The 14,906-nt window shown below is 46.7% G+C and overlaps 1 protein-coding gene across 1 annotated transcript in view; it reads left to right on the top strand.

Moving 5' to 3' along the window:
- LOC126525938 (mannan-binding lectin serine protease 1-like) overlaps nucleotides 1–14,906 on the top strand; it is a 44,414-nt gene that overhangs the window by 14,723 nt on the left and 14,785 nt on the right. Inside the window, exons 3-9 of the mRNA XM_050173918.3 lie at nucleotides 776–944; nucleotides 2,311–2,492; nucleotides 5,305–5,520; nucleotides 6,825–6,992; nucleotides 8,178–8,381; nucleotides 9,421–9,570; nucleotides 13,885–14,047. Of these exons, the coding sequence (XP_050029875.3) occupies nucleotides 776–944; nucleotides 2,311–2,492; nucleotides 5,305–5,520; nucleotides 6,825–6,992; nucleotides 8,178–8,381; nucleotides 9,421–9,570; nucleotides 13,885–14,047 (1,252 nt within the window). The remainder of the gene's footprint in view (nucleotides 1–775; nucleotides 945–2,310; nucleotides 2,493–5,304; nucleotides 5,521–6,824; nucleotides 6,993–8,177; nucleotides 8,382–9,420; nucleotides 9,571–13,884; nucleotides 14,048–14,906) is intronic.

Raw genomic sequence — 14,906 nt, 5'->3', positions numbered from 1 at the left:
GCAATGCAGGGCCACGAACAGTGGCTCGTACCCCCGTAAGGCAGATGCTTCAAGCAATCAGTAAAGTGAAGCAAACCGTGCATACATTCTTTGAAATCACGCATACAACATACAGAACTACATACGTTTCGATAAAGAACAAGCTCCAAACAAGCACCCGAACCACGTAATTGACGATAAGGCGCTCCTGATAACAATGCGAAGCACGTAGTGCTCCCCACATACGTTTCCCCGGTAAAAATTACTGTTGCGCAAGCTGCCGTGACGAAGGCAGCTCGCGACAGGAAGAGTGGCTTCCCTAGCCGTTCGTGTGAAATAACCAGCCTAGCAACTGATTTTAATGCTGCTACAGCACAGCTATGGGCGGCAGCGTGCTCTCAAAATGTACTATTATTAACGTTACTTCCATTATACTCTAAATTATTACTACTACCATTAGTCTAAAACCACAAAGCATTGCATAACGCCCTCAGCAGTTGTGTGGGGTGGTTTTCAACAGCTTCACTGGAAATCCACTTTCGCAGGGCTGGGACGGCAAGTGAGTTTTTTTTTTCTTGCAGCCAAATGCACTGCGCGTCTGATCTGGAGATATTCCGACCCCCCCCCCCCCCCCCCCCCACGAACGATCCGCGCATGCGCCGTCGATATCAGGACAGCACGGCGGCGGCAGCGCCGAAGGCCCAGACGCGCTTCGAGTGTCCGAATAAAGTCCATTGCAGTAAATACCAGTGATAACCTAATTTTAAACCACTTTGCATTGACTTCTGATGTGCAGATTGCGGAGGCAACCTGACGGCGCTTCCGTTTCCAGCGAGAATCTACTCCCCGGGTTACCCGAGGACCTACGAGTCGAACCAGCAGTGCCGTTGGGTCATCACCGCGGCCGAAGGGAACATCACGCTGCGGTTCCTCAATGTTCAGATCGAGGAATCGCCCGGATGCGAGTACGTTTTCGAAGAGTTTCCTCGACACGACTGCATAGTCAGGTCGTGCGTCTCAGGAGTGCGAGGATGATGTGGCAGTAGCGGCGTCAGTCAAGGAAAAGTGTCGAGCTTTAGGGGGACGCTTAAGGGAAAAACATAAAGTTAAAATTAATTGGCCCATTACAATAGCTAGCTTGCTTAATGAAGGGAAAACAAGACATCCACCCGTTCGTAGCAATTGCTACAAAGGAAACCCATATGGGTTCCTCGATAGACAGGCCTCACAGTTGAAGAAAAATTCGTCCTGGTCCGGGGCGAATTCCGGTACCACAAAGAAATGCGGGACCAGGAAGACAAATTCGTCCTGGATTCGTCGCGGACCAGGACGAGTTTTTCTCCAACTGTGAGGCCTTTCTTTCGAGGATCCCATATGGGCTTCCTTTGTAGCAATTGCTACGAACGGGTGGATGTCTTATTTTCGCTTCATTAATTATTTCTCTCCGTCTTCGGGGTTTTCGCAGAACTATTACGTCAGGTAGATTGCATTGCTTGCCGCTCCGATCATGACTCAAAAGTTCACAGCCCGCAATGCGTGACTGAGAAGTTCGTTGTTTCAGCCGTACCGCGGTTATCCGCCCCATTCGGTCGCCGTCATCTGCATCATGGATCCTCTGGTCTTGAAGAACGCAGTATGCTACTCAGTGTATCCAAAAATGTTTACAATGTTTATAGTATTTGTTGACCTAGTATTTAGGCCTATCATCTCTTCAACCCCTCATCGACCTAGAAAATAATAAAGAGAAAGCACCAGCTGTCGTGGCGTGGCTGAGTGTCTACGGAAAAGTCGCGGTTTCGTTTCTGGGATGCGGGCGGCCGTGACGTAATGCAAATAATGCTTGTGTGACATGCTTTGGGTACACAGTAAATAAACTCCCAGTGGTGAAAATTAAACTGAAGCCCATGTAGTCCATGTTTTGATTTGATATGCCAAATCAATCAATCAATCAATCAATCAATCAATCAATCAATCAATCAATCAATCAATCAATCAATCAATCAATCAATCAATCAATCAATCAATCAATCAATCAATCAATCAATCAATCAAATCAATCAATCAATGTACAAATACGTTGGAGTGGAGGCTTAGTAAATCCTAGATCATGCCAACTTAGAAGATCGCGAAGACGTTGATTTTCCCGGGCCAGCACCTTGTGCCCTCATAAATTTTTTTTTTGGTGGTATCTATACTCAGGCATGTCTTAGTTGTCTATGAATAAAATAGGTAAATAATTGGATTGCATTCGAAAATCAAGCACACGCTTGCCTTTTGAACTTTTGTCGACTCTGGCGCCCGTGGTAAATGTCGTAGAACTCTCTCGTTCAGTTTCGACAACGTCGATGTCCTGATTGGCCCGAGCCAGGAATCCGTGGGTAAGATGTGCGGCGCCATCTCGAACCACACCGTGGCCACCAACTCCTCATCCGTCACGGTGGTCTTCAAGTCGGACGAGTCCTACGAGGAGAAGGGGTTCTTTATGGAGTTCCACGCGGACATTGACCCCTCAGGTGAGTTATTCCCATGAGCATAACAGATTCGAATCTGTTAACTTGACGACGCAGATTTCGGCTGACCAGAGAAGTACCTAAGCTTCCGCGATGCCTCGTGGTGTTGCAAACATCTGCGTTAAAATATTGCAAACCGCGGCGCGCCTTCGACGCCTTCTTCAACAACACAAAATCCAGGCCAGACTTGGAATAAATTTTCAATACACGTTTGCAGTAATATCCTGGCTGCGTCCGCGTTAAACGTACCATTTATGGATCTATACGTCGATATTTCATGTTTTTGGAATAGCATTAGAGCACGCTTTGCTGGGAGTCAAATGCGCGATCGGGTGCTGAGGAGCAGAAGGCCCTAGCCACTGATTTATTTCAAGGCAGGTGCGTTGCATGTTCTTGTTGCATCACCTTTCCTCGCCTCTATTTGGTTTAGTGACTGGCACTGTAATCTTCACCGAAAAAAAAAGCGATGAAAGAGAATCGAGAGCGAGAGAGAGAGAATGAAGAGGAAAGACAGGGAGGTTAACCGGATATGAGTCTCCGGTTTGCTACCCAACACTGGGGATGGGGGATAGGGGTTAGAAAGATGACAGAGAGGAAGAAGCTAAAAAAAGAAAAAAAAAGAAACACGCACACATGGAGACACACACACAAAAGGCGTTCCAGTTAAAGTCGTTCACACAGGCCAGTAGACCGCAAAAAGCGCAATAGCGCTTGCACGGCCTTCTTCTGTGACGGTAGGTCCTTTCGATGTTGTAGAATTATTTTTTCGGATAGCGGTTGGTCGTCCAGTTGGTCAAGTTCGTGGCAAAGACATGCCCTCTGTGGTCTGTACTGCGGGCAGGCTCACAAAATATGGCCAATTGATTCTTCATGGCCGCAGTGGTCACAGGTTGGGGTGTCGGTCATCCCCATACGGAATGCATCGCCAACCAAAGTCGGCAACGCCCAACCAAAGTCGATACAATAGCGTGGCGTCTCTACGGCGAAGCTGTGATGGCGCTCGAAGATTTAGTGTGGGATCAAGTGAGTACAGTGGGGTATTTCTTAAATGTGGCTCATTCCATTGCGACGCGGTGCACTGCCGAGCAAGTAGGCGGAGCTTTCGTGCTGCGTCAGTTCTAGAAAGAGGAATTGGGACCTGGCGCTCCTCATTATGGGCTGAGCGAGCAGCGTGATCCGCCCGTTTATTGCCGATAATCCCGAAGTGTCTTGGAAGCCACTGGAAGGTTGGTTATTTCATGGCCTGCATCACTTATATTGTGTAACGTCTCTGTAATATGGAATATTAGTTGTTCGTGCGGTACGCGTCGTAAAGGTGACAGTAGAGACTGCAGTGCCGCCTTGGAATCGCGGAATATTGTTCATTTATAAGGTGGTTCATCACCAATGTGATGAAGGGCAGTAAAGAGCGCTGCGAGCTCTGCTGCCGTCGATGTTGTCGCGTGGGTCGTCTTAAATTTGATTGTTGTAGCTTTCGCTGGTATGACGACTGCCGCCGCGGAGCTGCTTGGAAGGACAGATCCATCAGTGTAAGTATGTGTAGAATCACGGTAGTTCTCGTACAAATGTAGTAGCGTGAGCTGTCTAAGAGCTGGTGATGATAGATCAGCTTTTTTCGAGATACCAGGTATTGCAAGGTTGATTTTTGGCTGAGCGAGGCACCATGGAGGGATCGGAGGTCTCGCAGCCGGAGTGAAACAAGCTTGAAATGATTCATCATATGCGGTTATCGTTTGGCTGAAAGATGTGTGTGGTCTGTCCGCTGGTAGAGAGGCTAAATGGAGACGAGGAGTCCTGGCTAGATGCCTTATATGGGTCCTGAGTACTTCAATTTCAATGTGGGTCTTGACAAGGTTGTCTCTAGCTATTGCTATCGTAGCCACTGTTGAAGCACTCTGAGGCAGGCCTAGACAAATCCGGAGCACTTGACCTTGAAGACTTTGTATTGTGCTTAGATTCGTTTTACCTGCGTTGTTTATTGCTGGCAAGCTGTATCGCAGAAATCCTAGAAAAAGCACCCTGTACAGTTATAACATGGCACTTGGCGACATTCCCCAGGTCTTGCCAGCGAAAAGCTTGAAAAGGTGGCAGATGCCTGTCAACCGCTTTTTCACGTATGATACGTGTGGGCTCCCTGTCGATTATGACACCTAGAAACTTGTACGATCGGACCCGTCGTATTATTTGGCCATTTATCATTCCACTGTAGTTTGCCATGGGTTTGCGCGTAAATGGCACTAGTGCGCATTTCTCGGAGGAAATGTCCAGGCCTCGATTACGGAGGTAGATAGCCGTTTGTGTGGCGGCTCTCTGAATTCTCGCTCGCAACTGTAGGCGTGTTACTGCAGACGTCCATATGCAGATGTCATCCGCGTACATCGATAGCCTGACTGTGGTTGGCACGTGCTCAAAGAGAGCAATTAGTGTTAGATTAAATAAAACAGGGCTAAGTACACCACCTTGGGGGACGCCGCGGTAGCTAAAATACCACAGTACAATAATTGGGCATGTTTCCGTACCGCTATCACGGCATTCGTCCGGTGTGTTAGTGCAACACAAATTTCTTGTTTTTTATTTCGGTTTGGACATCAAGTGAATTGTAGCGGTTACGTGACGCGGAGAAGAGAGTTCATCTTAACCTGCGAGACCCCATATGGGTTAACAGAGACTCTCGTATTCGAAAACCGCGGATGAAAACAACGGCTTTACGCTGCAGACGAGCGAAGATGGAAAATGACGCCGCTGCTTATCGGGCCACAGCTACGCATCACGCGTTGGCAGACAATCTGGACCTTTGCGCGTGTTCTAAATGCAGGTCTCGCCGAAGAATGCGGCGACACACTGGCGGGCGAACAGGGCAACGTGACGAGCCCCGGCTACCCGCTCCAATACCCGCACAAAAGCAGCTGCTGGACGCTCGTGAACGTCGAGCCCGGTCGCGTCGTAGTCATGCGCTTCGAAGATTTGGCTCTGGAGATGGACGACTTGTGCACCTTCGATTTCGTCGAGATCTTCGACGGCCCTACCGAAGGTGCGTACAACGCGCGCGGTTCCGTTAAAATAGAAAACAAGAATATATACTGCTATTCATTGCCACTACTGCTTTAAAGAAAACCAAGGTACTCCATAAGTTTTTGTCGAATAGTCCCACATCATCTGGTGTTTCTGTGTAAGGTGCACGTAATTCGGCATGTATGACCGCATGAAATTTATATGCATGAAAATTTTGACGCATATACGTATTTTCTTTGGTGGGACATGTGTGCTGGAAACAATCCGTGCGCATTTTCGGAACAATATATGACCCCAATAATCTCGTATAATGATGTGTGACTGAGCATGCATAAATATGCGTACGGCTTCGCATATTTATGATCCGACATAATTACTTTACTGCGAATTTTCGACAGTGAATTCGTGCTGGAATGCGCCCTTCCGTACGAACTTCAGTATTTCTACATTTGTTTGTACAATAATCCAAATTATCTCGCATAATAATTCGCAGCGCAGAAGTACACGTGATTCGAGCTTTATGATCACGGGGAATTTTTTCTACGCGGAAGTCTGCTCGCATGCGCGTAGTTTTTACAGAGCATTCTTTAGAATGGTGCTTCCGGCCACAGTACAATAATTTGGCATGTTTCTGTACCACTATCATGTGATTCGTCTGGTGCGCTAATGCAAGAAAATATTTTGGTTTGAACCACGAACATCACAGCTGTCACAAGAGTTTTCTACTACTACTCCAAAGTCGCACTGAACTGCCTGCAAAAAAAGAAAAAAAAAGAAAAGAGAAGTAAAGGAAGGAAATTCAGTGTTGCATTTTCTACTGCTCTCCTATAAGGAAAAAGATCGGAGGTGTAAATTATGTCGCTGCGAGAAACCACAACAATTTTGAAAATTTGGAAGATACGTTTCGAACTTTGGCATAAACTGTCCCTCCACTTGCTGTCACGAGCCGCGAATAGGCCGCGACGTGCCAGAATCTCCACAAATGTCGCAGATCCGGGCGCTGATTGTCTAGACGCTTTGTCAGGTTCCGCCATACTCTCGAATTCGCCTTCTCGTGTATTCTTGATTGCCCCTCGGGGATGCGACAGCCTCTCAGATTTGCCAGAAACGCCGCCACTACATATAGCTGCAGAATTCGACAATGCGGCCAGAATTTGAGAATGGCCCGAATAGCCACATCATCACAGGTCGCCGTAAAGGTATACAAACTTCGTGTCGCAAAGGCCTGTATCGCTGAATGGCGAAAGTTCTGATAGATACCGATCAGGTGTGACTTCTTCAACATTATCTCTCTCTCTCTCTCTCTCTCCCTCTTTTGTACAGAATCTCCATCTTTCGGCCGATTCTGTGCGGAATCCCAAAAGCGCACCCTCAGATCTACAGGCAGCAGTGTCCTGGTCCACTTCAAGTCGGACGACTTGATCAGCAGCCGGGGCTTTCTGCTCGAGTACGAAAGTGACAGCGGAGGCATCAAGGTCAGCCACGAAGGAGGTAAAGTGCGAGCGGAAAGAAACGACGATCAGCCGTTGCGTGAGCTAGTATAGATGTAACACGACCTCTTCTTGACGCTTAAAAGTTGTATACGTACGCCGGGTGTTAGGTGTCAGAATGAAGATCATCTTTGAGCAGGCCAAATGAGATCACGTGGTGAAAAAAATGAAACGTAGCAAATTTTATCCGCTGACGTACCGGGTAGTACCACTTATAGGGGAAACACTCTACTAACATTCGAGCGCTCATAGCAACTTAAGTTTAGCACGAAAGCCAACAGACCAACGTATTTTATTAGATATCTGCGTTAGGCGGCGTGTAAGGTGAACTTACAAAAGGAAGTGGAAGAAATGCTGAAGTTATATTCGCTCGATTGCTTGCAAGGTGAACATCCGCTAACAGTGGACTACCCTGCATATCCCGCGAGGATCGCGAATGTGTGAAAAGGCTTCGTGTAGTCTCGTCGCCTTTTCAGCGGACATTTTTAATGCGATCAGGTCGAGCAAGCAAGCGTGTTTCAATTTGCATCCGCTACGCTCGCAGGCACTCAGAAAATATAGAAACCGAATGGTGGCAGGCCGCTAATGTTGCCGTAAGGCTACAGCTTCTGTGCAAAATATGTGTGCGGAAAAAAGAACAAAACTGAGTGACTTTCTACTTGATGCAGGCTGTTCAAAGTGACAGTGAATCTGGAATCGACACCAAACTGAGAAATGATTCTTTTTTTTCAGTTTCCTTCCTAGCGTCCATATATATATTTTTTAAAAATTTTGCTGCAGTACACCTCTTACGAAGTGGGAGTTGACGCTTCATGCATGCTTTACTTCATGGCAGTCGTTACACCTCAAACAGATTGCAATTTCTGAAGGCCGTGCTGCCCTTCTGCCGTGACTCGAGCTTGAAACTGTGCAACAGCCTCGACTCACGAACAGAAATCACTTGCCGCTCAGCGCGAGGCTAGATAGTTTCCATTATTCTAAAACGCTACAAGTCGTCAAAGAGATTCTGTGAAGAAGCTTTAGTGTGTGCATGCGTGTTTCGTGGGTGTATGTGCCACCAATGCGTTTGTACGTTCATCCTGTGCATCACACCTTTCAACGGGCACGCCGACAACGTAGCGTGCCAGGCAAGCACCTCCAACTTTTTCTTTTGTCTTCGCTAAAGTCACCGCCTGTCTCTGTACAGGCTGCACCGTAACGTCAGGTTTCCAGAACGGCACCGTGGCCACGCCCGACTACCCCGACAGCTACCCTGCCTCGGCCCACTGCCTGCTCGACCTGGAGGCCCCGCGAGGGGCCAAGGTGGCGCTTCGGTTCGTCGACTTCTCGATCGAGTCGGACGCCGACTGCAACTTCGACTTCGTCGAGGTTTGGGACGGGCACCAGGACGGTACGTCAGCCGTGATGTTCGGTGGTGTCGCCGGGAGACATTTCCTTCGTGACCTAATAATATTTGACCTAATAATTATAGAAGAAAAAAAAATGTAACAAATATAGCCTAATACTGTAAAATTGAGCATGTAATACGAAACCGAGTACATAGTAGGAGGCAGTACTTTAGGGAGGCAAAATACAAACAAAAGTAATTTTTTCCTGATATAATTCAACCAAAAGCATTTCGGTCTTGGTCGTACACACCTGTAAGACCAAAACCACTGTGATCATAAAATCATTGATACGAGAATGTAATATGAGACGCGGCTTTCATAGGCCAACATCCCGAACAAGCGCTTCAATCACCGTATTTACTCGTTTAAGACCCGCATGTCCTTTCTCCCCTGTTTTTTGCTTGTTTTTTTTTTCTCATAAACCGACATTGCGTGGGTCCTCAAGCCAAGCTTATGGTGACTCACTGGTGTCGCGTGCTTAAGCGTGGCGGCTACAAAAGAAATGCACCCCCCGTGTGACTGAGTCAACTGTGTCACTACACTTATTCTGTATTCGTCGTTTCCGCTGTCACCGTTGCGGAACCGAACAGCTCCAACACATTGACGTGAATTTGCAGTGGCGAAGCATTATTTAGGAATGCGTTGACTTATTGGGCTTGTTGGTCGACATTCACAACGAAAAGAGCGGGATAAACATGGGCGACCGAAAAAAATGATACCAACGCTTTTATCGTCCTCTCGTTCGTCCGTGTTTGTAGCGCTGCTTTCACTGTGAAGTTTCAGAAGATTTCTTGGCAAAGCTCCAAATTAGGGGCTGCGGGCCACGAAAAAGTAAATAACATACACGCCATGCTTTGCGGTAAAAAAGAAATAGCCTGAGATAGTACTATATTCGCTTCACTCCCATAGAATGACGCGGGAACTTTCAGTACTTCCGCCTTGCCAAACGCATAATCTCAAAACGAGTCGTTGAGATTTTCTGCTACTATCGCTACCATCGAGTTACCTCCGAGCTCCGTTCTCTCTTGGCCCTAACCCCAGGTTGGCGATCTCTGGGCCGACTCTGCGGGGGCAAAGGCCAGAATGCCGAGCTGGTCACCTCGGAGAACCGCATGCGACTCAAGTTCCGAACCGACGACTCACATGAGTCTCGAGGCTTCGTGGCGAACTTCCATGTGGTTTTCCCGCAAGGTAAGTGCGTCAAGTGGAAAAGCGCGTGTGCTCTAGTTAACAAATGTCGCTCCTTGTGTGTACCGCTGACACCAGGGGCTTCAAAATCGCATCGGGAATCGCGGGTAACACGTTCTCACGAAGGCATAGCGACGGCCCAAGAACCAGATAGCGCCAATACAGTGAGTCACGAATCTAATTCTCTGTAGGGCGAACTTCTGCGCAGGGAAGCCAGCATGGTGCTCAGAGCACGACGATAGCGGCGAGCACAATTGTCGACCTTCGAATTTCAACTGAAGGGTCAAATCCATCCGTTATTTATGGACCTATCACGGTAAATGCAAGAGTTATCACTCGCACTCGCTTACAATGTACGACCGTCTTCGGCTTACTTAACCTAACTTAACCTAACGTAATCTAACGTAACCTAGCGTAACTTGGCGTAACCTAAACTAACCTAAACAAACCTAACCAAACCTAACCTAATCTAACGACAACGATAGCAATGCTAATGGTTGTGCTTGGACTCTTTCATTTAGAGCCTCTATACACTATGGTATTACACCACGGGGATGTTTGCTCCGCAGCCCATTCATATATTTTCTTGTGGAGTGTAACCGATGTATTATTAAATTTGTATCTTTTCCATTTTTGTGTGCTTTTTAAATAATCGTTATTGATTCTTAATACTATTATTGCGTTCATTTTAACATGGCATCTATCTATGGCATGCACGAAAGTTTACTTGTGGTTTTAACTTAGAATCATCCACCCCTTTCTCGACCAATCGTGTTTCTCGACCAATCGTGGCATGAGCCACGAACAGAATGGGTGAGTTAAGAGCAACGACGCCTAGAACAGTGTATAGCCGCGACGCAGTACGTAGGATAACTATTTGTGGGCAAAACAAAAACAAAAAACAAGAAGAAAACTAGACCCTGACAGCTACGAAGCGTCCTTTGCACTTGGGTAATTCTCAAGGATGTTCTGTGCCGCCTGATTACGTCGGCCTCTATTTGTCTGAATACTAAGTGTCTGTTGGCCTAGCGCTTTGCAGAGCTCTACGTCTTATTTTCATGTAATAACGTAGAAAAAGCGTCCATCTCCTAATGGTTAGAATATCAGGCTACTCTGCCAAAGGTCCTATGTTCGAATCCGGCCGCCGGACAGTTTTACACACACGCACACACGCACACACACACACACACACACACACACACACACACACACACACACACACACACACACACACACACACACACACACACACACACACACACACACACACACACATATATATATATATATATATATATATATATATATATATATATATATATATGCAAGACATCACAGTGAGGCCGACACCAGACTTCGTCTGGAGTGTGCATGTAATTGCTCTCGGAATAAAAAGCAATCTTATTTAACTGGCGATAACAAATTTTCACACCCCCTTCAAGTTCGTCTTTACAGGAGTATTCAGCAAAGTTCATTATTTTCGTGCTTTGCCCGCATCACCTTGTGAACAGTGACGAACTTTTCGGAAAGGGGGCGCTCGGGGGAAGCACTTGGCGGCACGCCTAGCCAGGCTTGATCAGCCTACAGCCTACAACATCCTCCTCACACATCAGCCGGAAGCGCAGTGTACGTTGCCAAATTTCTGCCCGCATCATTTTAGTTTTCAAGCACCAAACCCTACACCGTCGAAAATTGAAGTGGTGCCTTTGAGTTTCTCAAGAAAAAAAAAAAAAAAAATCGAAGCCTCTTTTATCGTCTTTCAAAGCTGTCTTGTAGACGTCTAATGGGCGCTCGTGGTAGCGCCGTTTGCATCCGCAGATAATTAGGAGAATGCCTTCTTGTCATCTCTCCATGCGGACACTCGTCCTGACTGATCCAGACTGCCATGCTGCGGCTTAATTGCTAATGCTGGCATCAACGCACTCGTACTGGTTGTACCTCGAACCCTGCGCGTACCCTACACCCAGGCCAACCTGGACCACGACGCATATTGGCAGTTGGAATCGAACCCGGCTACCTTCCCCTCTGCAGGCTACAGCGGGGCTCGGTCAGGCACCCGCGCTCTCATTAGTAACTCGTCTACAGCAGTGGTGATTTAAGATGCGTTATTACACGGTTTTGTGCATTCCTGATCACGTGAGTGCATTGTCTCGTTGTGGCAAGCGATAGATATATAGAGAGACAGAATGAGAGAGAGAAGTACGGAGGGGAAAGAAACGGAATGCTGAGAGGTTAAGAGATAGCATTTCCATCAAAGCCGGCACCAATTTCTCCCTTAAAATACACGTGAAGCACAGAAACGCTCGCGTTGCACAACCGCTGAAGCAATTTCAAAACAACTTTGCTACATTTAAGAGAGAAAACTGGGTTTTACCACCTGCACGAAGCATAATTTGGGATTTGGGGCCTGTTTACGAATCTAAAAGTGACTATTCGATTCGAAGACCAAAACCGAATTGCACAAGACTTAATTGGTTATCGGAAAGTTTCGCATATTCGCACCTCCTTAAAAAAGGACTTATATAAATGGATGCAACCCTGCTTCGCGCAGAAATTTCAGGAATGTTTTGTGCATTATGGGTGTCTTCCTGAACCGACGTGAAGTTCATGGTGCGGTCACTACGGATGAGGCCTTCGCAGTAATATCTCACAGATATGTACTGGCGTTGAGCAATTTTTCGGAACATATGCGTTATGACAAGTCGCCAAATAAAAAAAAAATGTAAGTTAAAGAAAGAAAGAAAGGCAGACTTGGGGGAAGCCCTCCAATACCCTCTCCAATACCGAAATCGAAAAAAAAAAAACTAAAACATGGAACAACTATCCCCATGGTATACTAATATTCTCCCGAAGACCTTGTCTTCCTTCGATGTCGAACATCGCTGAGTTGCTTTAACTTCAGCTTGAGTGAGCAGAAGGTTTTATTACTGTAAAAGATTTTTAATAGCGCAAGGACGTGGGGAAAAAAGAACAACGAAAGCCAGAGCCCTCTGTCTGGTTTTTTTTCCACACCCTTGTGCTATTAAAGTTATTTTACCATGGTATACAAACAGGCCCAAATTTGTGCGGGGAGATGCTTTATTCCGGCATTTTCTTTTCCTTTTTTGCTAATTACGTTTTATTTGGTGCTTAGCACGTAACTGCACACAAACTTTGTCGGTGTTTTTCTTTCCAAGCTTCGCATTGACCTCTTTTTAGTGGTTCTACGTGCACTGGGAGGCCTGAAACGATCTAATTTACGAATCGAAAGTGGTTTGTCTTTTTCGTTCCGAGCTTCGTATTGACCTAGTTTTAGCTGTCCTACGTGCAGTGTTGCGCCTCAAGTAATCTAATTTACGTTACGAAAGTGGTTTTAGCTACCTATATCCCCCGAACACCCAATCGATCCGAACTCGCCAGAGAAGATCTTGTCTTCAGGAGGTGCACCGCAAGGGACACACCTCGACGTTGTGTGTCAGGGCTGTGCAGCTAGGACATGTGGCGTCGCCTTTGGTAAAGCCCTTTCCCTTGCAAGTGATAGCAGCGGTCATAGCCACCCCAGCCCGAATTCTCCTCAGGAAAGCTTCCTCCGCCATTATGAGCTTTTTGCGTGAGGGCGCGAGTACAAGGAATAATACTTGAGTCGCATACGAACAGCGATTATTTATGGGCTATACAGAACGAAAATGCACGATGGTACAAGGAAGTATCGGAGGATGCATGTTCTTCGTGATATTAGTGCTTGTATCTATCTGTCATGTCACGATAGGGCGAGACTTTTGTCCTTTTACCCAGCGTGTACGATCATTTTGCCCCCTCTCTATCTCTGGATATCTAATAAATAAATCACACCAGACCCAAAGATAATGTGACGATGCCAATTTGCGCTCGTCTTGAAAGAACCTGGAGACTGAAATTCTTGAAGCACTGTGAGGTTTGAGATCAAGTGACGACCTTGGCTAGCCGCTCCCTGGCTATCTGGTCTCACATCTCGGACGCTGCAGCTGATAATGTGCGGATTTCGCCTTCATTTACGCAGTAAGTGGAGTCCAAACCGTGACGACAATGATGCGTATTTTGCTTTTACAGGGTGTAAAAGCGCGACCTTCGAGATCGGGGACCGTTACTCCGAGGTAGCCCTTGCTGAGGGTGCGATTGTGACACTGTTTATACTGAGTGAGGAGTCGATACTGTGCGAGTTCGTGTACGCGAGAATCTTGGTTGCGGTAACCGTGGCCAGTTCGTGTCTCGGAGGCAACAATGGGTTCAATGTCATCGGATTTACTCTTTGTGTGTCTGTCACTTTTGTCTTTCCATTCCAAAATCCGTTACATGCAGACAGGCCGGAGGTGGAAGTGGGCAGTACTACTACCATGCGCCCAAGGTCGCGGGTGCCAGCGCCAGATCTGATGCAGGAGATCCCCAGCAACGTGAAGGTGGTCCAAGATGACGAGGCATTTCTCAACTGCATACCGAAAGTGCCTGGATCCAGCGTAACGTGGTAGGAACCAGGACCCGTATTCACAAAACGTTCTTGCGCTAGAAGCGTGCCAGCCAATAGTGATGTAGGACATATTATTAACGAAGACGATCAGCCAATGAAAAACGAGCGCTTACGAACTAAAAGCTTCGTGAATTCGACCCCAGGTTCTTTCACGCCACTGCCGATAACTGCTGCTATAAACGCAGAAGTTCAATACGGATGCTGTTCAAGCAGAAGTCGCAAAACAGATTACTTCAAGGATGCTTGCGACACCAAAAACAGTGAACAAATCGACACGGGAATCGCACTTCTGCTTTCTGGGAGGAGATTTTGTTTATCTCGCACCACCTGTATATACGCAACATTAACATGAACGGAAATTTTTATGTCCACCAGCTGTCCCTCCCAGGTTAACTCGTTGTGTCTAGATGAGCAATTTATGAGAGCTAAGAAACTGTGGCATTTTAATACATCCCTTGTTAGAAGATGTGTCCGCTGTAATTTTGGATGTGTTTCCAACCACCAGGATAAAAAGTTTGTGGCAGGAAATTTGTATTTTGTGGTGTATTAGAGGCCCTTAAAGCATGCCAGGGGACATAGAGGTAACGTGGTGGAGCTTGCGCACACAACAACCAGCTGAATTTCCCTATATAAAGGGACAAAATTGAGCTTGCTACAAAAGCTTTATCGAGATGTTTCTGCTATAAAGATAAGTTTATTAGCCTACAGCCTGTATACTTTCATTTTCATAGAGTGATTTGCTCCCCTACCAATTTTTAAATTATGGGGTTTTACGTGCCAAAACCACTATGTGATTATGAGGCACGCCGTGGTGAGGGACTCCGGAAATTTGACCACCTTGGCTTTTTAACGTGCA

Source organism: Dermacentor andersoni, chromosome 8, assembly GCF_023375885.2.
Source record: "Dermacentor andersoni chromosome 8, qqDerAnde1_hic_scaffold, whole genome shotgun sequence".
Classification (NCBI taxonomy): Eukaryota; Metazoa; Arthropoda; class Arachnida; order Ixodida; family Ixodidae; genus Dermacentor; species Dermacentor andersoni.
This window is presented reverse-complemented; position numbering and strand designations above follow the sequence as displayed.